We start from the raw sequence: 22,561 nt of genomic DNA, 5'->3' as shown, positions 1-22,561 counted from the left end.
ACATTTCACAGTTAAAAGCTTCTGACACATATCTTAACTTGATAAATTGTTGACTTTTATAATTGGTATATTTTTAATTTCTATATAGTTTAAATATTGTTTAAAAATAAACAATATGAATGGTTTTCAATAACAAATGCACCGTGGTTTGCATAGTTAGAGGTGTGAATCTTTATGCAAAATTATGCAAATGTGCCATATAATTTTGGAGAATCTGCTGCAGAATATGCTAACTCTTGCCCCAGAATCTTGAAAAATCTGCTGCAGAAAACAGGGGGAGGGTTGGCTTGGGGGGGGGGGGGGGGGGGGGGGGGCACTGATCTTGGTATATCCTTTGTCCTTTAGCAACTTCAAAATGCTGCCGGCCTCATTGCCAATTCTTAAAAGTTTGAAGCCCATCAGGGAATGTGTCAATACTACAGCCTCCCTCTTTCTTTCACAATCCACTTAAAAATATCATTTTTTTTTTTTGGGGGGGGGTCTTTAGTAAGGATTATTTTTCATTCCGGGCCTTTGAGAAACTCTCTCGGTATGTCAGCTCTCATGTTTTCGTCTCCCTGATTGTGTTGCAATGTATCCACCTCCCTATTCCTTACCTTCTTCTGCCCTTCACCTCAGAGGTGTCATGCCAGCACAGGGCTTGGAAAAGGATCAGCGCTATCCCCGATTTACAATTTACTGAGCTTCGCTAGCGATGGGAGTAGCCGGGTGGCAGGAGCTTTCCTGAAACTCTGAACATTTAGTTTGCCTTGAAAATGAAATACAAATCAGAATACAAAAGGGGAAATCTGAATCATTTCATTTCTTCTTCTAATTAATTTCTTCTAATGCCTACTGGATTATATTAAAACAAAAATATAAGCATTACGGTTTTAACTTGATATTCATCAGAGAGAAGAAAGTTGGATTCTCCCCCTGCCCCTTATCTAAGTACCCGATTCACTAAGGGCTTTTCCCATGGGCATCAAATGGGAGAAAAGCCTCGATGAATCTGGCCCTAAGTCTGGTATTCCCCCTTTTAAACTTGTAATTTGATGTTGCTGTGTTTTGTTTTTTTTATCCAAGACTCGCCTTGCCTCAGACTGTAGGAAACGTCTTTATTGAGCGGCTGGCTGACTACATTCTGGTGAAGACTACCTTTGGGTTTTCCCTTGCTTGGGATGGAAGCTCTGGGGTTTACATTAAACTGACAGAGGAATATAAAGGGAAGCCCTGTGGCTTGTGCGGCAACTACAATGACAACAGATCTGATGACCTGATAGCCCAGCACAGTAAGTGAAGCGGAAAGGGTAAAGCTGGCTACTTGCCCTGTGCCTTCAAAGACATGGCCAGAAATTGCACTGCCATTCTTGGGCATTATTCACTATTTACCAGTGAGTCTCTCTCTTACGACTTTCATAACCTTGGAATTGTACAAAGTCCAACCCCTTGAAGCCATCCTTTTAGTAGAATTCTGGGCATGGTGTACGTTGGCAATTCATGTTGCTTCTGTTCTCGTTTTTTTTTTTAATTTTTTTTAATGAAGCAGGTGAGCACACGGAAGACATTGCTGTGTTCGCAAACAGCTGGTCTATACAAACGCCGGATGAGTCAGCATGTGGCGGCACTGCCTTGGATTTTCCCAGTCCCTGCTTGAATCGAGAGCTGTCACATGAGGTATGGTGGATCTTGTCATCGCAATAAACATATGCCTCGGGCTTCTGGTTGTAGGTACTTCTAAATTTTAAATGGGGGCGTTTCTTTTCCTGCTAATTAGGGCTTCTTTGGGGGTACCAGAATTTGGTGTTCGTTGGTGTTTTTGTGGCACAGGTACTATTGCTGGGTAGCTTTTCTGAGGAATCAAATACATTCATTTATGCAGCTGAGGAGTCATTAGTGTGGAAAAGGCAAAAAAAAAAAAAAAAAAAAGGAAGATCCAGGGTAGGCAAAGGAGAGGTGAGAAAGCACTAGAGGAAGTGGGGTTTTCTGGTGTTTATTAGATAATGACCTTTTTTTTTTTGCATTGGAGGAGTTTTATCAGGGTTTATCAGAAGCGCCATATATGCTGTGTGTATATATATATATATATATATATATATATACATACATTAATACAAATATCTACAATATATACAGTATATATATATATACATGCACATACAAGTATATATGTATGTGTAAATATAAATATAGATATAGATAAAATATCAACTACAGGAAGAACATATGTTATACACGATAATTTCAGTAGTATCTCACAGAGCAAAGATCAGTAGAAAAGTTTAAAATGTCGTATGCTGGTGATATAAGATTCACATGAACAAAAAAATAACCCTTGCTATAGTTACATGATGTTAGGTTCCATATTAGGAGCTACCACCCAGGAAAAAGATTTAGGCATCATAGTGGATAATACTTTAAAATCATCAGCTCAGTGTGCTGCAGCAGTCAAAAAAGCAAATAGAATGTTAGGAGTTATTAGGAAGGGAATGGTTAATAGAACGGAAAATGTCATAATGCCTCTGTATTGCTCCATGGTGAGACCGCACCTTGAATACTGTGCACAATTCTGGTCGCCGCATCTCAAAAAAGATATAGTTGCGATGGAGAAGGTACAGAGAAGGGCTACCAAAATGATAAAGGGGATGGAACAGCTCCCCTGTGAGGAAAGGCTGAAGAGGTTAGGGCTGTTCAGCTTGGAGAAGAGACGGCTGAGGGGGGATATGATAGAGGTCTTGAACGAGTAGATGTGACTCGGTTATTTACACTTTCGAATAATAGAAGGACTAGGGGGCATTCCATGAAGTTAGCAAGTAACACATTTAAGACTAATCGGAGAAAATTCTTTTTCACTCAACGCACAATGAAACTCTGGAATTTGTTGCCAGAGTATGTGGTTAGTGTAGCTGGGTTCAAAAAAGGTTTGGATAAGTTCTTGGAGGAGAAGTCCATTAATGGCTATTAATCAATTATACTTAGGGAATAGCCACTGCTATTAATTGCATCAGTAGCATGGGATCTTCTTAGTGTTTGGGTAACTGCCAGGTTCTTGTGGCCTGGTTTTGGCCTCTGTTGGAAACAGGATGCTGGGCTTGATGGACCCTTGGTCTGACCCAGCATGGCAATTTCTTATGTTCTTATGTTTATTGTCATATCTTTATTCTCTAATGAATTACTTCAATGACAAAGAAAACAGTGAAATCATACCTGAAACACAATTGTCTGTTTCTGTTAAGTTTGAACTGCTCTTCCTTTTCAGGCTATATTCTTTAAGTGCCAAATCCTGCTACAGTTTCCTTTTCTCAGCTGCCATGAGAGCATAGACCCCTATTCCTACATCTCCAGCTGCATGAACGACCTTTGCATGTAAGTTAGACAACAACTTAAGACCAAAGTGATCATGCTAGCCGTTCCTTAGCATTTTTCAGAATTGCTTAGAGGTGTAGGATGTGTTCGCTTGATATTTGATCTCTTGTGACAGATGTGAACCATTTTGCAGAGTAGAAAGATAAGGGGAGGAATTTATGTTCTTATGTAAAAAAAATGCAACAAATGTTTTTATGTTCTTATGAACTTTAAAAATGGCGCTGTCTGCTGATAACGCCCAACTGATGTCACTTTGGCGCCTGCCTCCACAGCAGGTGCATTTTCTTGTATGGCCAAGAACACGGTGCCAGCTGCACCAGAGGCCGCTTTCTGAATGACATCACTTAGGTGCCATCCTCCAGGTGGACAGCGCCTTTTTAAAGTGCTTGGAGCTGGGGCAGGAGTGAGTGGCTTCGTTCCTGCCCTTAGTAATTTTTCTGAGGACCGTAGGAAGGAGTTAAGTGGGGGCCATGGAGGGAGGTTCCCAGCCCCGGAAGATTTTAAAAGGTGGCAGGAGGACCACTCCCTGGGTTCAATTTTTGGAGGGCTTGAGGGGGCTTCCATGGCTGCAGGAAGCTCATTTTCTTAAATGCAATGATGGCGGGAATGGGGATCAGAGGGGCCCAGGGAGGCCCAGCTGAGCCCGGGTCCAATTTTCGCAGGCTGGGAGGGTACTTTCAGAGCTTCAGGATGCCAGTTTTCTTTTTTTTTAATGCAACAAATACAAAAACTCCCTAAAATGCTTGGGTATTTTTTGTAGCATTTGTTGCATTTTTGACATTCTTTTCGAACAAATGCACATCCCTAGAAATCGTTCATTTCATTCTTCGGTAGAGTCCCTGGTTGAAGCAAAGGAGGTGTCAGGACAGGTTCAAATCTCGAGGTCCCTGGTTGGAAACAACGTAATGGCCATTTGGAATGCTTAATTCAAAAGGGCATGGGACAAACACAAAGGATCCTTGTTGGCTAGAGAATGGAAATGAAGAAATGGGGTATCATAAGGGCAAATGGGGTATCATAAGGGCAAAGGGCCATTGGCGCCATTTTGATTCGTAGCAGGCCCGACAGCCTGACGGCACGGAGGGAGAGATCGCTTGCGGGACCCCGCTGGGCCACCAGGGCTTTTAGTAAGTCTTGGGGAGGGATTGGGATGGTGGGGGGGTTGTAATACAGTAAATGTGAAGGGTTGGGGTGATTTTTTTTCTGATTCAGGGTTTTTTTTAAATTCGTTTTTCCGGTTTCGGGTTCAGGTTCCAGCTTCGTTTTTGCCGGAAAACAATCCGTGGGAAAACGAGTTTTCCCACGAAGCGCCCAAACTAAAACCCGACCCGAGCCAGAAAAACGAAGCTCATCTCTAGTTGTTAATACCCTTAACAGAAGGCTTGTGGCAGCCTGCTTGGAGCAGCAGTTGCTACTACCCTTAACAGGGCCAGTGCAAGGGGATTTGGCACCCTAGGCGAGCCTTCTCCCTTGTGCCCCCCCCCCCCCCCGGGGTTGCACCACCACCCCCAGGTCTCGGCCCCGACTCCTACCTCATTCTCGATCACACCTGCTGACTGTGTGATTTTCTGGGTCGCGAGCAGGTTGGGCACTGTGCGCGGCCCGCCAAATCTCCACTCCTCTTTGTCACCGCTTGCAGCCCCATATGGCTCGCACCCAGTGGTGCACCAAGGGTCTCCGGCGCCCGGGGGCCAATGCATGTGTGTGCCTCTCCAGCATATCCCCGTAATCCTTCTTGTACTAATGCTTAAGGTCACAGAAAATCAGTGGCGTCTCTAGACAGAAGAATTTTTTTTTTTGGGGGGGAAGGGGGGGGGAGCCAAAATGACATTTCTTCATCACACCCAGCTCTATAGCATGGATCCTGCTTTAAAATTGGTTATTAAAAAAAAAGTGTTAATAAAAAAGTCCAAAGGATCTTCTGCGTAATTTTAAAAAGCTGGCCAGTTTCACACTATAAAATTATTTGATAGCCTCATTCAACTAATTCTATATGGCTAGGAGAGTGAAGTCTGGAAAATATAGGAAGGGACAGAATGTCAATACAAATCCTGCACCTCCAGTTCTGTAACTCTGTGCATCCACTGAAATTCCCCCAAACAATGGAGCTTGAATGTTTCCCTTACAGCTCATCATACTAAAAGATATTTTCAAATTCTGGTGTCACCTCACAGCAACAGCAGCACAAACACCTTCCACTGCCAGACACATTGTGAACTAACACAAAGCACCGCAAAAAAGACACCCAAAATCTATACTGCAATCCCATCATAACATAACAGTAATAACACCAAGGACTCAAACAACAATAACCCTACCTGTGAAAAAGCAAGGGTAAATATTACACTGGGTCCTATAATACCAAAAAACCACCTACTGAGGAAACAAAACAAACCCGATTGCTATAGATCCCTATACAGACACTATATGCTAGCAGAATCTCTCATCATGGTCACACACCCTCACCAAATACAGAATACAAAATAAAGGAGCACAAATTAGAAAAAACTGAAATAGAAACCCCAAGAAGCCAGACTCTGTGTATTAACAATGGAAAAACAGAACCACCTTTCCTCATAAAACAAATAAAATCAAGAAACATAAAGCATCAGTTATAACAGTAAAACCATACTAATAAAAGAATATTTTAAAACTACTGATAGAATTTCTATTAATTAAAATCATATACATTTTTTACAATTTCCCAAACACCAATAAAATATTTCAAAATAGCACATATATCAAATAACACCCAATAATTAAAACTAATAAGGATTTTAAAAAGCTCCTGCTGTCCATATGTGGGAGCTCTTGATTTCCAGTCACCCTTATATTGTTGAGGATTACGAGGTTATCCTCTCTCTCTCACACATACTCACATGTCCATTCTCTCTCACACATACACTGTCACATACATACACATTCATGCTCTTATACCCACCATAACCTCTCGCTCTTACAGACACTGACACACTCTCAGGCTCTAAGATATTGTCTCCCCCTCCACACACACACCCCCAACACACAAACTCTTACTCCCCTGGATTTTCTCATACACACTCATGTTCTCACTCTCACTGGTTTCCTCACATACACACAAACACACACACCCAGGCAAGCTCCCAATCATTCTCACACAAATACACACACACCCAGGCAAGCTCCCAGTCATTCTCACTCACACACACACACACACTGACCCCCAGGCAGGCTCCCATTCATTTTCACACCACTCCCTTGCCATCCCCCAGGCATGCACACATTCATTCTCATACACACAGACCCCCAGGCAGGCACCAATTCATTCTCATACACACATACACCACACACAGGCAGGCACCTATTCTCATACATACAAACCCCAGGGAGACACTCATTCATTCTCATACACAGACACACCCTCAGGCAGGCACCCATGCATTCACACACATACTCCCCCAGGCAGTCTCCCATTCATACACATGCACACATTAAAGGCAGACCCCCTCTCTTTCTTTTGCCAGCAACCTTGGAGCCTCTCTCATTCCTCTGCTGCCACTGTCACTGCTGCCGCATGGCTATTGGGGAGGCGCTGATTGCTGCTACTGGCACTGAAGCCCATTCTGCTGCCTCCTCTGTGCAGGCCCCGTGGGTTTCAACTTCCTCCATGTTGATCTCGTACATTGTGAGATCCGCATAGAGAAAGTGCTACTCTTGCACATTACCAAAGATTACATGTGCCAATCAGTAAAAAGTATTTTTTTTTTTTACCTTTGCTGTCTGATCTTAGTTTTCTAATCGGTTGGTCACAGGCTTTTTTGTTCCACCCTCCCTTTCTTATTTTTTTGCCAATTCCTTTTATATTGTTTTTTTTTTCTATTTCTTTTCTCTCCATCTATCTTCTTCCCTCAAACACACAGTGAGGTTCTCATTTTCACATGTTTTCTCTCTCTCTCTCACAGACACACACACACAGGCTCTCACTCTCATATGCTCTCTTTCATACAACCATTCATACACACAGTCTCTCTCTTGCACATGCTGTCTTACACACACAGGCTCTTCTTACTCCCACATGCTGTCTTGCTCAAGCACAGGTTCTCACTGTCACATGTTCTCTCTCATACAATCATTCATACACACACAGTCTCTCACTGGCACATGCTGTCTGATTCACACACACAGGCTCTCTCTCACTCCCACATGCTGTCTTGCTCAAGCACAGGCTCTCACTGTCACAAGCTCTCTCTCATACAATCATTCATACACACAGTCTCTCACTGGCACATGCTGTCTGACTCTTTCACACATACAGGCTCTCCCTCACTCCCACATGCTGTCTTGCTCAAGCACAGGCTCTCACTGTCACATGCTGTCTCTCACACACACAGAGGCTCTCACATGCTGTCTCTGCAAACATTCAGGTCCTCACTCCCACACACAGTCTCTCAACTCACTCTCACACACAATCTCTCAACTCATCTCATACACACACAATCTCTCAACTCATCTCATACACGCACACATGCACACTCTCTACAGGCCCTCAGCCTCTCTCTTGCCTCTGGGCCTCCTCTTCATGGGTTGCCACAGGATGGGCTCTGCAGCGGCCCTGATCTTCTCGGGCTGCCCACAATGTGGGATCTGCTGCGGCGGCCCTGCTACCGGGCCTCCTCCTCTTGATTTTTGGATTACTATAAATGCTGCTCCTCTTCTGCACACGGCTGATGATCCTCCTCCTTCCTGCCCGCGCAGCTCCGGCAACGTTTTCTTCCGGGGCCGCGCGGGCAGGAAGGTGGAGGAGCACCTGCAGATTTGTACGCGATCTTTTTCTTCGGGTCGTGGTGACACGAGCTCCACCATGGCCCTGACGATCTTCCTGCTGTGTGTCCGGCACACAGCACAGAGGTAGTTCACTGCTCAGCCACCAGTGGGATGAGGTCCACCGGCGGCCGCTTTGACTCTCCCTGACCTCCCCTCAGTATACCACTGCTCGGTGCTCCCTAATGCTCGGTGCACTAGGCCCAGGCCTAGTTCGCCTAGTGCTTCCACCGGCCCTGACCCTTAACAGAAGGCTTGGGACAGTCTGCATGAAGCGGCAGTTGCTACTACGCTTAACCGAAGGCTTGGGGCAGCCTACTTGGAGCGGCAGTTGCTGCTATCCAAAAAAAAACGTGCTGGGCAAACTAGAAGGACCATTTTGGTCTTTATCTGCTGTCTTCATTATGTTACCATGAGCCTTCACTGAACAACTTACTATATTTCATCATGTATTTCCTCTGGAATGCCCTTCTGGAGGAAGTAGTGAAGATTAAAACTGTGAAGGATTTAAAAAGGGGCATGGGATAAACCCTGTGGATCCCTAAAGGCTAGAGGATGGGAATAAATAAAGAAGCTTAACCGGCATGGAGCGGCAGTTACTACCTTGGGAAGCTTGCTGGGCAGACTAGATGGACCATTTTGGTCTTTTTCTGCCGTCATTGCTATGTTACTATATGTTTAGGTGTTGGAGCACATGTGGATAAAATATGAAGAACTTGCTGTTTATTAGCAGCCAAGGTGTATACAATGAATACTATAGACTAATCTTGTGGGTTTTATGCACACCTGTAAAGGATCTATATATGTCACCATTAGTTTGTATAGATAAAAACTGGAACTTGGAAATATGTATATCAAACTAAAATGTATGCACGTGAGATATACTTCACTGTGAAATTAACTTTTAATTTAGATGGCTGTTTTAAACTTCTAAATTATGAACCCGATACAGATTTCGTTGACTAGAAGGACCATATAATACCATGATCAGCTAAGGCATGATGTGACCCTTTGTGTCTCTGGTATGTCATTAATTTAGGCTTATTTTGCTTATAAAAAGCTCCTTCTGTCTTATGGCTTAGTGTCAGTTTAGGAAGTTCCCTGGAGCTTTACAGTATAGGTGCCAAGCCATTCTGTCCTCTAAGGCTCATTTAATTAGTCTAATTCAAGGGAGCTGGAAGGATTGATCACTACAAGAGCGACTTTATAACTAGGCTGCTGAATCATTGGTAGAAAAAAGGCATAGTTTGAAAATAATTATCTAATTGGTTAATTTGAAAATAATTTTTGATGTACAAAAGGTCTCTCTTGCCTACGATGTTTTTAATGATGTGTATGCCTTGTGATTTCTTCATTTTTCCCTACAACTGCTGGCTTGCCTTTTTCTGGGAGTGAGGGCAGTCCGTGTCATGCTAAGCTGGTTTCTAAAAAGTTATTAACAAAGGAGCATGAATGTCTCTGGAGCTTGGCAGGCTTCTTGGGTAACAATGCCGCATTGAGGGAAGAACATTAGGCGACAGATGCATTTCGGATTTGTTCTACTGGTCTTGTTTCCTCTTCACAGAGCGGACGATGACGAGACTTACTGCCGTGCTGTGACCGAATATGCAAGAGCCTGCTCCCATTCAGGCTACCCAGTCAGGGACTGGAGGGATGACTTTCCTGCTTGCAGTATGTTTCTTTTATACCCTTAATCCAGTGACTACCATTCAAGTAAAGAGAGTTGGTGGTCTGATGGTTGATACATTGCTTTTAACTATGTATTAATGAATGCAAAAAACCCCCAATAAAATAATTTTAAAAAAATTAAAAGGATCCCTCCAGCTATCTTCCAGCGGCTGATCTTATTGGTCCTGACTGTGATCTGCTGAATTTTAGCTGATCAACACATATTGTTCTTGGGAATGACTGTTGAAGCTGTCCATGGCTGAGGCCCACTGCTCATTGGGTATTCATCATTACATCAGTAGTTCACACTCAATGGGTCCTAGTGGATGTTCCATTTGGTCACTTCTTATAGCCCCATTAGGAAAATCAGGAGTAAAGCACAAGATAGTCAGTCTGGATATTGCTGACATTAACTAAACTAGAAACAGCTTGACAGATGTGATTATGATAGCATCTGAACATTTTAAAGAGTTATTCTTTAACAACATTCACGCTGTGAAGCAGGAAAAAGCTCGTACATTTTTGCTTTATAGGTTCTGTTGGGTTTTTTTTCTTATGGGTTCTCTGATTTTGCCATAGCGGCTGAGTCAGAGTCTTGATTCTGGCTCCCTCAGGATAGGCGTCCGTTGAGAAGAAGGTTGAGAGCCACTGCTTTATACCATGTCTACTTTTCTCTTTAAGGTACATGGTGCAAGAGTGACACGCAGTGGCAAAGCTCGTATAGTATTTCTTAACTTGGCTGCGATGGTGTGATGCTCTTTAACAAAACAGGAAGTTATTGTTCCCTATGGAATCATCCCTTCTAATTAAAACAATGCATAGCAGCAATGTCATGCAGCATAGCATTTTATAATGGGAATTTATGCGTGCCAGTACCGTGCTAAAGTTTACCGAATAAGTTAATTTGTACAACAGTTCATTTAGTTATAGTCCTTTGCTAAAGGACATTTTCAATTTAGCACTGACTGACCTCTCATGGTATGTTTTGAAAGACTTACCGGCTCTGCAGCCTGCTTCCAGGTTTCTGCTGTGTTTACTGAAATGCATTTGCAGTTCAGCTGGGAATAAACTATGGGCTGGGATGCATCAGTCTTACCGCTGCTGTCCTTTCTGTCACGATGTTGCAGCCGAAAAGTGTGAAGATAATTTCGTCCATCGGGATTGCATTAGCTGCTGCCCCCCAACCTGTACTTTCGAGAAAGAGTGTCTCGGGAGCAACCTTCATTGCCTCGATGGCTGTTATTGTCCAGATGGTAAGCACATCATTTCCAGTTTTTAAAAAAAATATTTACATACCATTGTGACAGTAGAGTAAGGAAGGCACCATAAACAGATCAATGACAGTTTATTTGAAATTAGAAGTAAACTCATTGAGTTCAATGCTTACCTTTGGGTAATTATTTTAATGCTCACTAATCACGCCTGCCTCATTATGGCTTATTATTAACAGAAATACTGTTTATGTGCCCCAGTGCCCCAATGGTGTGCCGCATAACCCAATAGGGAGATTTCTGTACTAAAGATCAGGGAACCATCCTTTTGTTCTTATTTTTCACCTCTTTGCTGCATTCATTTGTTAAATAGGTCTGATTATGGATAATGGAACTTGCGTCTCTGTAGCCAGTTGCCCCTGCATCTATCATGGGACAGCCTATCCGGTAGGCTCCAAGATTGAACAGGAATGTAGCATGTGGTACGTGGCCTTCACTGGCCTATTCCCTTGTTTATCATTCTGTTTAACTGTCTCTAAATAATCTTTCTAAAAGCAGCTGTTAGCATAATGCTTCCCAAAATTGTCTTCACGACCCTGCAATCAGTTGGTTATCCGCAATGAATATGCATGAGATAAATTTGCACATACGTGGTCTCCAATGTGGGCAAATACATTTCATGCATATTCACTGTGTTTTCCCTGAAAACCCGACTGGCTGTGGGGATCCCTGAGCTGAGATGTGGGAAGCCTGCATTGTCATAATTATTTCATCTGCATTCTTGTGTCAGAAAATATTTGAAAGCTTGCATGACCTCTTTTTCTGTCTTTAGTGTTTGTATTGGTGGTATCTGGAACTGCACCAAGCATGACTGTCCAGGTAAATTTTCATAATCCACATTGTTAGTAGAAATGTATTGCTGCCTGCTAGCATTAGCACAAAGCACATTTAGCGTATTTGTCTAATTAGCAACAAGATATTAGCAAAGCATCATGGAACTTCAGGAGGCAATTGGCACCAATAATTTTGCTGTGCACACTGTCAGGCCAATACAATAAAGACGCACGGAAAATGGGTGCTCCGTGCCGAGCGCCCGCTTTCCTAACACGGGCCCAGCCACCTCTACTGGGCAAGCGATGCAATATTTAAATGAGGGGTGTCGCGCTAAAAAGGAGGCGCTAGGGACAATTGTGCACCCTTAGCGTCTCCTCGGCAGCGGACGCCCAGGAGAGGTGACTGTCAGCGGGTTAGGAAAATGGGACGCTCAGTTCTAGCAATAGAGCGACCCTTTTCCTAACCTGACCACCAGCACGCTTTTTTTATTTTTATTTTTAAACCTTTGGTTCCTCTGACTTAATATCACCACGATATTAAGTCGGAGGCTGTACAGAAAAGCAGTATTCTCTGCTTTTCTGTACACGTTTTTGGGCTGCTCAGAAATGAATGCCTGCTCTGAGCTGCCGTTAATTTCTGAGCGTAAAAATGTGCGGATCGGGCACGCATTTTTAATGTGTCTGGTGCGAATAGCTAATAGCCTCATCCACATGCATTTGCATGTGATGAGGGCTATTAGTTTAGGGGAGGGGTTGGACACACGTTTTGGCGCACTAAACCCCTTATAGTTTAAGGCGTTTTGGATGCGCTAAACCCCTTACGGTACAAGGGGTTGTGGACGTGCCTCCAAAACGCACGTCCAACCGCAGGTTAAACAGCGCAAGGTATTGTATTGGGCTGTGTACCGGGACTCTCTTCCCATTTAGATGGCGGCTGACCTGAATTTTCTTCTTTCTTTCAAGCTGAATGTTCGGTTATAGGCGATTCTCATTTCACCACTTTTGACGGCCGTTATTTTACGTTTCTCGGCATGTGCCAGTACATTCTAGTAAAAGGCACCGGAAAAGAGAAATTCACACTCACGTTACAAAAGAGCCCCTGTGGTCGGGTAAGTGCCGTTTCCTTCTGCCTTCTTGCGGGGGAGGGGGGGGGGAATGACCAGTTTAGTCCAAAGACCGAGTATTGGCCTGGAAACTGGGACTCCAATGTGAACTCTTTTATAGCCCTGCTGTGTACCTCTGCCTTATGATGGTCCCCAAGAGAACAGCAAGGAGCACTATAGTGGGGGCCAGCATGTTAAAGAAGTAATTTGCATTTTTATGCCCCATTGGATTATGGGGCGGGGGGGGGAAGTGGGATTTTCCTTTTGACTTCTGAGGAAACTCACTCTTGGGAGGATCATTTTCAAAATCTGCTGCGGGTAATCACAGTGTTTTATGTGCAGAAATGGCCTTTTACATAACTGCCTGCCTGATATGCAGGTAAAGCTATGCACATGAATCCTATTTACAGCGAAGTTTACCTTTGCTGAGTGGACGGATTCCTAGGGACGGAGCTGAGGAGGAGTTTGGATTTACATGGATACCTTTGGATTTGAAAGTGTATTGCCATAAACTTTCAGGGGTAACTTGTGTTGCTGTTTTCGCAGGTGTAACTTGTGCGGGGTGCTAGATTGGGTGGGATAATTTTCAAAGCGGACTAATGCACGCAAGTCCAACTTCCTCATGTGGGCTGTTTGAAAATAATTCCCATATTTTTGTTCCAAATGCCACCCTCTGCCAAGCAAAACTAAACATGGATTTCTTCCCTCAGAACCTTGACCATGCCTGCATCCAGTCAATAACACTGGTGCTGAATGATGATGTGAACAAACAAGTGACTCTAACAAGGGGAGGCAAAGTGCAGTTTGGTCCTTATCAAGGCTTTTATCCTAACGGTAAGAAATGCATGCGTATCATGGTACAACACTGCACATATACTATGGAAAGACACAGGGTAATTTTCAAAGAAAATGTAAATGTAACATGCTGTCATAGCAATTTTCAAAAGCCCATTTACTCACGTTAAGTGCATTTAATGCAGGGAAAATCTATTGACAATTGAATAGCATATATTTTAGCAATTTTCAAAGGCCAGTTTTTGGGTCCATTGCTGACTTTGTTTCTGTTACGGGCATTGCACCCTCTAGCTCCTTGCTAATGTGCTTGAAGCTCTGGACTACCACTGGTAGTGGGATAGGATGGCGCCTTTAAAATTTGGTGCCATAGGCAATTCCCTACATTACCTATGGGTAAATCCAGGCTGCTTATTTGAAACTAAAGCCCTTCATTGTTCATTTAGACCTTCATTAATTGTCATGACTGACCAGGGATGTAAGACCCGTTGAGCAAATGTAATGAATGCTTCTTCCCCAGAGATGCTCTGCACTAGGGATGTGAATTGGGCTTCGGATGATTGAAAATATTGTCGATATTTTCAAAATTGTCAGAAATCAGGGGCTCCCCCGAAACGATAGGAAAACCCCACGATATTGATCGTGTGGGTTCTCTTATCGTTTTGGGGGAGGGCGGGAAAAACAGCACACAAAAATAACCCCTAAACCCACCCCGACCCTTTAAAACTAATCCCTTTGCTTCCCCCACCCTCCCGGCCCCCCCAAAAACATTTTACAGGGTATCCGTGCCATTGGCCGGCCCCTGTCACGTGGTAGGAGCACTGGATGGCCCGCGCCATTTTTAAAGATGGCGCCGGTTGTCCAGTGCTCCCTCCATGTGACAGGGACTGGCCAATGGCACGGATACCCTGTCACATAGTAAAGGCAAAGGCCATCAGCGCCATTTTGATCAGTGGCAGCCGACGGCCCGAGAGCGGGAGATCGCTCCTGGGACCCTCACTGGACCACTAGGTACCTGTAAAATGTTTTTTGGGGGGTCGGGAGGATGGGGGAAGCAAAGGGATTAGTTTTAAAGGGTCGGGGTGGGTTTTTTGTTTATCGGCTCGGGCGCAGCCGATAAACAAAACCGCGATCGGGCCCAATGAAAAAAACCCCACATGTAAATCGGAACCGGAATCTGAACCAATTCCGGTTCCGATTCACATCTCTACTCTGCACCCATATTTCATTGAACTGGGATCATAATTTTCTGTACAAATTCAGATTAGATTTACATATTGTTGTTTTGGGCACTTTGTCACACATTTGTTTCTGTTTGTGCTCCAAACTCTGTGACCTGGTTGCTACTATTCATCAGGGTTTAATTTGTCGGGGAATGGGATGGAACACAGTTCTGGCCCTTCTTTTCAGGTTTATGAGGCAGAGCAGCAGGGGTGTTGTTCCCCAGCCCTTCCCCCTCCCCTCCAGGCAGCCTGCAGGGAAGAGAAGAAGAGGGGTGAGCCTGGAGCAGAAACAGCAGAGAACAGCCACTCTGCTCCCTAATCCAGCTCCTCTCCTCCTGTTGTCCCTCACCCTCACCTCGTTCTCCTCCTGTATTGCAGGGAACAGGAGCAGGGGGGGGGGGGGGGAATGAGGGCCACTGGTGGATTCAAGGAGGTCAGAGGATGGAGGATCAGGATTAGCAGAGAAGAGTAAAGGAGGATATTAGAGAGAAAGGGGACAGTTCTCTCTATATGCCTTCTCCTCCTTACCCAGTTATCCTCCAACCCCAGTGCTCTACTTCATCCACCAGTGCTCATCAAGCAGATTAAGAGTCTGAAGAGTGCATTTAGGTGTGTGTGTGTGTGTGTGTTTGAGAGAGTGCATGTGTTTTAGAGACAGTTTTCACATCTAGGCCTGGTCTTGTCCCTTTGCACTAGTCAAACTTGGCTCTAGTCCTGCTCCATGTTACCTCCCCCAACCACAGTTCCACTTCATGTTGGTCTACACATTAAGCCCTACTGTCCATAATGCTCATCACTGATACTCCTCACAGTTGTCCTTTATTCATCTGGGAGATGTTGGATGGTCTATATTTATTTATATATTTAGGCGTTTTATATACAATCGTTCCAAAAGAAGATCACAACAGTTTACAAAATCAGCATTCGTATTCTTGGTCAAAATTCACATTCTGGGTCAACAGTCATATTTTAGGTTAACACAACAGCAAATATGTATTCTAGATCATATTCATACATTTTCTAGGACAACACAACAGTAAATACAATTCTACTATCATTACACTTTACATCGTTCAGTATTTATTGCTCACTGTACTAATATTGTCTCTGTTACTGACCGTGAATGTAATGTTTTACGTTAAATCATATGCATTTCTAAAGAGCTCCCTTTTCAGTTCATGTTTGAAACTCTTTCTTTCTGTTATCAGACGTAATGACTCTGGAAGAGAGTTCCACAACTTGGGACCTGCTATGGAAAACATTCAGTCTCTTATTTGAGTTAGGTCTGTGCTCCATGTTGTAGAAGTTCTTTGTTTTGCAATCTTAGGGCTCTCTGCGGTGTGTATGGTTGAAGTGTCACTCCTATTAATTATGGGTTAATGTTGTTGATGATATTAAAAATTATTGTGAACACTTTATAATGAATTCTGGATTGTACGGGAAGCCAGTGCAGTGCTATCAGTGAGGGGGTGATGTGGTCAAATCTCCTTGTCCCTAGTAACAGTCTAGCAGAGGCATTTTGTAGTAAGTGTAGTAGTTTTAATAGTCCTGCAGGAAGACCTAGTAATAGGGAGTTGCAGTAATCTAAGACAGTACAGAAGTACTGAATTGTTAGTAATGGTTTCAGCCGATGTAATATTCTCAGCTTGGAGTATCCTGTTTTAATTAATTTGCTTATATGCTTTTTCATTGTGAAGTTCTCATTGATCTGTATTCCTAGGTCCCGTGCTTGATCTGAGGGAGTAAGGCTAAAAATTCCCAGGTCTAGTTCTGGCGGTTTGATTATTGTGGTATTTCTCATTAACCACACTATTTCAGTTTTTTGGGGGGGTTAGATTTAGTTTCAGTTGAGAAAGTTTTTGTTGTATTGCTTTCATGTATGTTGACACAATTTTTTCAAATGTTTTGTCAAGAGGGATATAAAATTGTATGTCGTCTGCATATAGGAAGAAGTTGATTCCTAGATTTGCTAGTAATGCACATAGAGACAGCAAATAAATGTTGAATAGTGTAGCTGAGAACGCTGAACCCTGGGGGACAACTGTATCGATTGGGAGGGTGTCAGAAATTTGATTACCCAGTTTGACTTGGAATGTCCTATCTTCTAGGAAGGAAGAGAACCATTTGTTACCAGGTCCATCTATTACAATTTTTCTCATCTGGTGGCATAGCAGGGTATAGTCAACTGTGTCGAAGGCTGCTGTTAGATCAATTAGTACTAGGATATATGATTCGTTGTTGTCAAATCCTTTTAGTACAGGGTCAGCTAGGGAGATGAGTAGGGTTTCGGTTGAGTGATTTTTTCTGAATCCGAATTGGTTTCGGTATATATATTATTGTCTTATAGGTGGTTCTCTAATTGTGATAACACTGCTTTTTCTAGGACTTTAGCGATGAAAGGCAGGTTGGATATTGGTCAATAATTGTCCCAATCATAGATTCTGCCAGTTTTATTTTTTAGGATTGGTTTAATCACAGCTTGTTTTGCACTAGCGGGGATCCATCCTTCTGCCAGCGAGTGGTTGTGATTGTTGGAGTGATTACGCTGTGTACTGTTTTCAGGGAACTTGCAGGATTTGGGTCCAGTGGATGAATAGCAGGCTGGATTTTTGTAATGATTTGGTTTATTTCAAGTTTAGGTACTGGGTCGAATGTGTTCCATTTTGCTTGCCCATTTTTTCTTCAGGCTCTTGTGATGGTAAGCAGGTGGAGAATTGTGTTTTTAACGTATTGATTTTATTTAACAGAGAAGTGGCATATTCATTGCAGAAGTCTTTTTTTGCTTTATTGATTTGATCACGGTATTTTGTTAATAGGGATTTTTATTAGGATTCCATAGATTGGCATTTCCGCCATTGCTTTTCAGATTTTCTCAGAGTCTGTTTAGTGTGTCTTAGCTCTTCCTAGTGTCTTCCTAGCTCTCTCTTGTGTCTTCCCTAGAGGAAAAAGTCCAGAAACTGCTATGATGGTAATTAATAAGCAATAGTAGCTTGTGATTTATCTAATGTTTAGGTACTTGCCAGGTGGCTTGGATTGGCCACTGTTGGAAACAGGATACTGGGCTTGATGGACCCTTGGTCTGACCCAGTATGGCAAGCCTTAGGTTCTTATGTTCGCTATACCAAGGTTTGTTTGTTTGTTTAGCTGTATTGCCTTCATTCTGGAATGCTTTTTCCTGGATTGGGCATAGGATATTGGCTATTTCATTGATGATTCAAAAGATAAGGAGGCATTATCATGATCAAAATCAGTTATTTTATTTTTAATTGTTTCTTCAAGTAATTTTGGTTCTATCTTTTTTCTATATGTTTAAGATTGATTATTATGTGAGTTTGTTTGCTATGTGGTGCGGAGGGTTATTTCTGCTTTAATTAGTTGGTGATCTGGCCAGGGTACTATGTTGTGAGTGCAATTGATTATGCAGTTATTATGAGTGGTGAAAATTAGGTCAAGGATGTGTCCTGCTTTATGAGTATCTAGAAAGATTTCACATGTGATTTTAGGTATGTTGTCTACATGTAGGTTAAAGTCCCCTATGATTAGAGTTGATTCAGGAGCTGGAAACGCTTTAGTGAAAATTTCGATTAGAGGTGAACAGTCTTTTTGGAGTGGTCCAGGTGGGCAATAGACCGAACCAATGTTTAGTTGTGGTGATTTTAGAATTGCCACCTCGTAGGGAGGGTTAATCTCAGCTTTGTAGGGTTTAAGTTTAAGTTCTATTTTTACAGATTTTTAATAGACCCCCACCTTTATGTTTGTGTCTGGGGAAGTGAAAGATATCATAGTTAGGGTGATCAATTTGATTTAAGAGGACAGAAAACTCAAAATCAACATGAAGTGTGTGCATAATGGCACACAAATGAACGTATGATAGCACAGGGGCTAATCAGCATGGAGCAGCAGTTACTCCCATAAAAATAAAAGCTTTGCGGGGCAGAATGGATGGAGCAACTGGGTCTTTTTCTGCCATCACTTACTAGGTTACTATGTAACTGAATACAACCTTCAGATAAGAGATGAGGTTTTATCTGAGAAGCTGTAATAAGTAATGAAAATGTTTGTGCTGTATGCATAAAGTTTAAACATTCACATTGAAGGTAATTCATATTGTTATTGTAGTTTGTACATGAATGAGATATACACATTTCTCATATTTATTGGATGAAACAGAGAATGTTTGACAGATGTTCTGCTGACTTACAGTACAGAGGTAGTAACTCAGTCTCTCTCTCTCTTTCCATATATGTATATAGCATAACACATTAATTGTTTTTCTACTGTCATGGGCAGGGGATGTTGAAATTCGAAATCTGTCCTCCATGTTTGTGCAGCTGAAAACCAGATCCGGTTTACGAATACAGTTTGCTAAGGATGGGCAACGACTTTACGTTCAAGTCAACACCACATGGAAGAGAAGAACTCTCGGTCTTTGTGGAACCTTTAATGGGAACTTAAGAGACGATTTTCTGTGAGTGTTGCTACAGGCTAGAGGCGCAGGTGCTTTGTACCCCCATGACTTTAGGCGAATTTTCAAAAAGAAATCGCCAGGATCATTTCTTTACGAAAATCTTCCGAAACGTTGCCTGGGTACAAAGTACCTGTGCGCACTTACTCCATTTTGTTTCTGCACTGCGACTTCCGATGAAAAATTGCACATATATAGATATATTGGGAAATCCAATATATGTGCATAATTAGCTCTAATTACCAAAGCATATCCCCTGAATGCCTATTACTTATGAGGAAATAAGATGTGCATAGTGAAATATGCGTGTACGCCTTGGCCACCCTAAAGGTCATGCTTAGCTGGCTAACTCCCAAAATTATCCAGCTGGAACCTTTTGATTAACCAGCCCCAGATTTAAAGTTTGACTACTTTAATAACTCCTATACATGAAAACAGCTAATACCCGGGTAAAGCAAAGCAGTGCTGATGTTGTCATCCAAGCACCAAAGAAACAGTGGAAGCCAAGACAGCAGTTTGACAATGTTGCTAATTTTGTTTATTTCTTATTCTGCTAGCCAGACACCCAGTCATTTGTGCCATACTCCTTGTCCATGTAACAAATTAATTCAGGAACCTGGTTAGTTCTTTTTGAGATTTTTGACAGGAGATTCACGTTTCAAATAACTGCGATCCAAAAGAAGTTATTTTGCATCGGGGCAGGGATATACCAGAGAGATAGTTTACAGAGGGTTTAGCCTTTTACTAGCATTGCTTCTTTCCTATCACAGTGATTTTGTCCAATTATATTAAAGGCAGAAATCCTAATCTGACAAGGAAGCATTGTGCAGTTACACTTCAATCAGAACAATCCCATCTTCTACTTTGTTCATCTTACACTAGGATAACATTCATTTTTACAAGAACAGATTTGGCGCTAGTGAGTGTGCATACCATGCAATTGCATGGGGTGGCACTCCTGCGGGGGTGGCTCCAGAGAGGGAGTGGCGTCAGCCGTGTGGTCTTTAAAATAATCCACCTCCCTCTTTCCCCTGGCAGCTTATGTTGCATTTAAGAGAACATCATCTCCGACTACTGAGGGGCCAATCTTGCCGCTCTTACCATGAGATTGGCCTTGCGGCAGCAGGAGATAATATCACTTAAACATGACTCCTGCTGCTGCCCGCCCATGCCATGACTATGGGAAGAGTTGGGGAGTATATTGCTCCTCCAAACAAGAGGACCTGGCAGCTCACCAGCTGCCTCCTGGTAGTCAAAGAAAATGCAGAGGCCCGGCAGGCCTTCTGGCAGCGAAGAAAAGAAAAAGACCCAATGGCAGCCGAAGAAGAGGCCCTGAAGAGAGGGGGAGGCCCTAAGAGTGAGTGAGTGGGAGAAAGAGAGAGAGCTTGTGTGTGTGTGTGTGCGTGCGTGCATGTGAGAGAGAGTGAGTGGGTAGATGTATGTGGTAGAGAGAAAGTGGGAGGGGGTGTGGGATAGATAGTGGGGTGTGAGTGGGGATGTGGGGGAAAGTAGGTAGGTTCTGGGAGAGGGTGGGAGTGAATGGGTGGATGGGTGTGAGTGTGAGAGTGAGTGGGTGGGTAGAGGTAGGGGAGAGGCTATGAGTATATAAGTAGCAGTATGGGAGGGAGGGGGTGAATGGGTGGATGGGGTGTGGGAGTCAGGGGGTGAGTGGTTTGATGGGAGAGAGAGAGGGTGAAAGCGGGTGGGTGGATGGGTGAGAGTATGGGAGAGAGTGGGAATGGATGGGAGAGAATGGATGGATGTGAGTGGCAGAGAGAGTGAGAGAGTGAGTGAGTAGGTAGGTAGGTAGGGGAGGGATAAGGTGTATGAGGGAGAGGAGAAAGTTTGTATACCATTTCCTCCTTCACCTTTCCCCCACTAATCCATGACAATTTCAGGGCACCTAGAAATCAAAGGTTCCCAGGTATGAGGGAAGGAATCTTTTTTTATCCTTATTTGTTTTAATTATTGCTTGGTGTTTGATGTGTCTGCTGTTTTGAAATATTTTATTGGTTTTTGGAAATTTTGGCTGTTCATTAGTTTTTATGAGTGTGGATTTACTGTTATAATTGATGTTTAAACATTTCCTGATTTTATTGTTTGATGTTTTATGAGGCTTGATGATATTTCTGTTTTTCCATTTTTGCATTTTATACAGAGTCTGGCTTGTTGCAGTTTCCAGTTCAGTTTGCTTGTTTGTTTCTGTTTATACTGTATGGTTTCATTTTGTCTGTATTTGGTCTGTCTGTGTCCTGCGTATGTAACCAAAGTGTGGTATTCTACTAGGGGGTAGCAGCCTGGAATCTTCTGTGTACCTAATAGGAAGTGTATTGGTGTTTTAGGGCCTTTTCAATCACAGGTAGGGGTGTTACTGCTTGAGTGTTGGCAGTTAGTGCCGGAGGAAGTGGTGAAGACCAAAACTGTGAAGGACTTCAAAGGGGCGTGGTATAAACACTGTGGATCCATAAAGTCTAGAGGATGTGAATGAAGAGAGGGTGGCTTGTGGGAAAGACAGATAATACCTGGAGATAATACCCTTATTCAATAGACATACACACAGTTAATGTGACTACAATAGTGCTCTATGCTTCAATGGCAAGAGGAAATTGGAAAAAAGGATTTGCATTCACAAAAAAGCGGGAAGTAGCTTGCTTATTACGGCGGCTACTACCCCGAATCAATTAAGCCTGATACTTCACTTTCAATACATATCCAGAGTAGCTCTCTGCTTCAATGGCAGGGGGAATGAAGAAAGGTGGATTTATATTCAGATAACAACCAACAAGGACTAAATTGCACAGGCTGGGTAAACAAATAAGCATGGGAGTAGCTTCCTTATTGCGGCGGTTACTACCCCTAACCGATTAAGCTAGATACTTCACTTAGAAGCAGTTCCAGCACTGCTCTCTACATTAATGGTGGGGGTGGAAGGGAAATAGAACCAAAAGATTACATTAATGGCGGGGGTGGATGGGAAATAGAACCAAAAGGTTACTAAATGCCAAGAGTAACAGATAGGTATGACAGAAAAAAAAAGGTGTGAAAGCTTGCTGGGCAGACTGGATGGGCCGTTTGGTCTTCTTCTGCAGTCATTTCTATGCTTCTATATGTTTGTATGTTT

At 43.0% G+C, this 22,561-nt stretch overlaps 1 protein-coding gene across 1 annotated transcript in view; it reads left to right on the top strand.

Annotated features, from left to right (window-relative positions):
* The window catches only part of OTOGL (otogelin like), a 205,429-nt gene that overhangs the window by 12,100 nt on the left and 170,768 nt on the right, over positions 1 to 22,561 (top strand). The window contains exons 8-17 of the mRNA XM_029597118.1: positions 1,066 to 1,271; positions 1,526 to 1,656; positions 3,239 to 3,345; positions 9,710 to 9,816; positions 10,941 to 11,066; positions 11,398 to 11,506; positions 11,857 to 11,903; positions 12,821 to 12,966; positions 13,671 to 13,794; positions 19,266 to 19,443. Of these exons, the coding sequence (XP_029452978.1) occupies positions 1,066 to 1,271; positions 1,526 to 1,656; positions 3,239 to 3,345; positions 9,710 to 9,816; positions 10,941 to 11,066; positions 11,398 to 11,506; positions 11,857 to 11,903; positions 12,821 to 12,966; positions 13,671 to 13,794; positions 19,266 to 19,443 (1,281 nt within the window). The remainder of the gene's footprint in view (positions 1 to 1,065; positions 1,272 to 1,525; positions 1,657 to 3,238; positions 3,346 to 9,709; positions 9,817 to 10,940; positions 11,067 to 11,397; positions 11,507 to 11,856; positions 11,904 to 12,820; positions 12,967 to 13,670; positions 13,795 to 19,265; positions 19,444 to 22,561) is intronic.

The sequence above is a fragment of the Rhinatrema bivittatum genome, chromosome 4, assembly GCF_901001135.1.
Source record: "Rhinatrema bivittatum chromosome 4, aRhiBiv1.1, whole genome shotgun sequence".
In the NCBI taxonomy this organism is placed as follows: domain Eukaryota; kingdom Metazoa; phylum Chordata; class Amphibia; order Gymnophiona; family Rhinatrematidae; genus Rhinatrema; species Rhinatrema bivittatum.
This window is presented reverse-complemented; position numbering and strand designations above follow the sequence as displayed.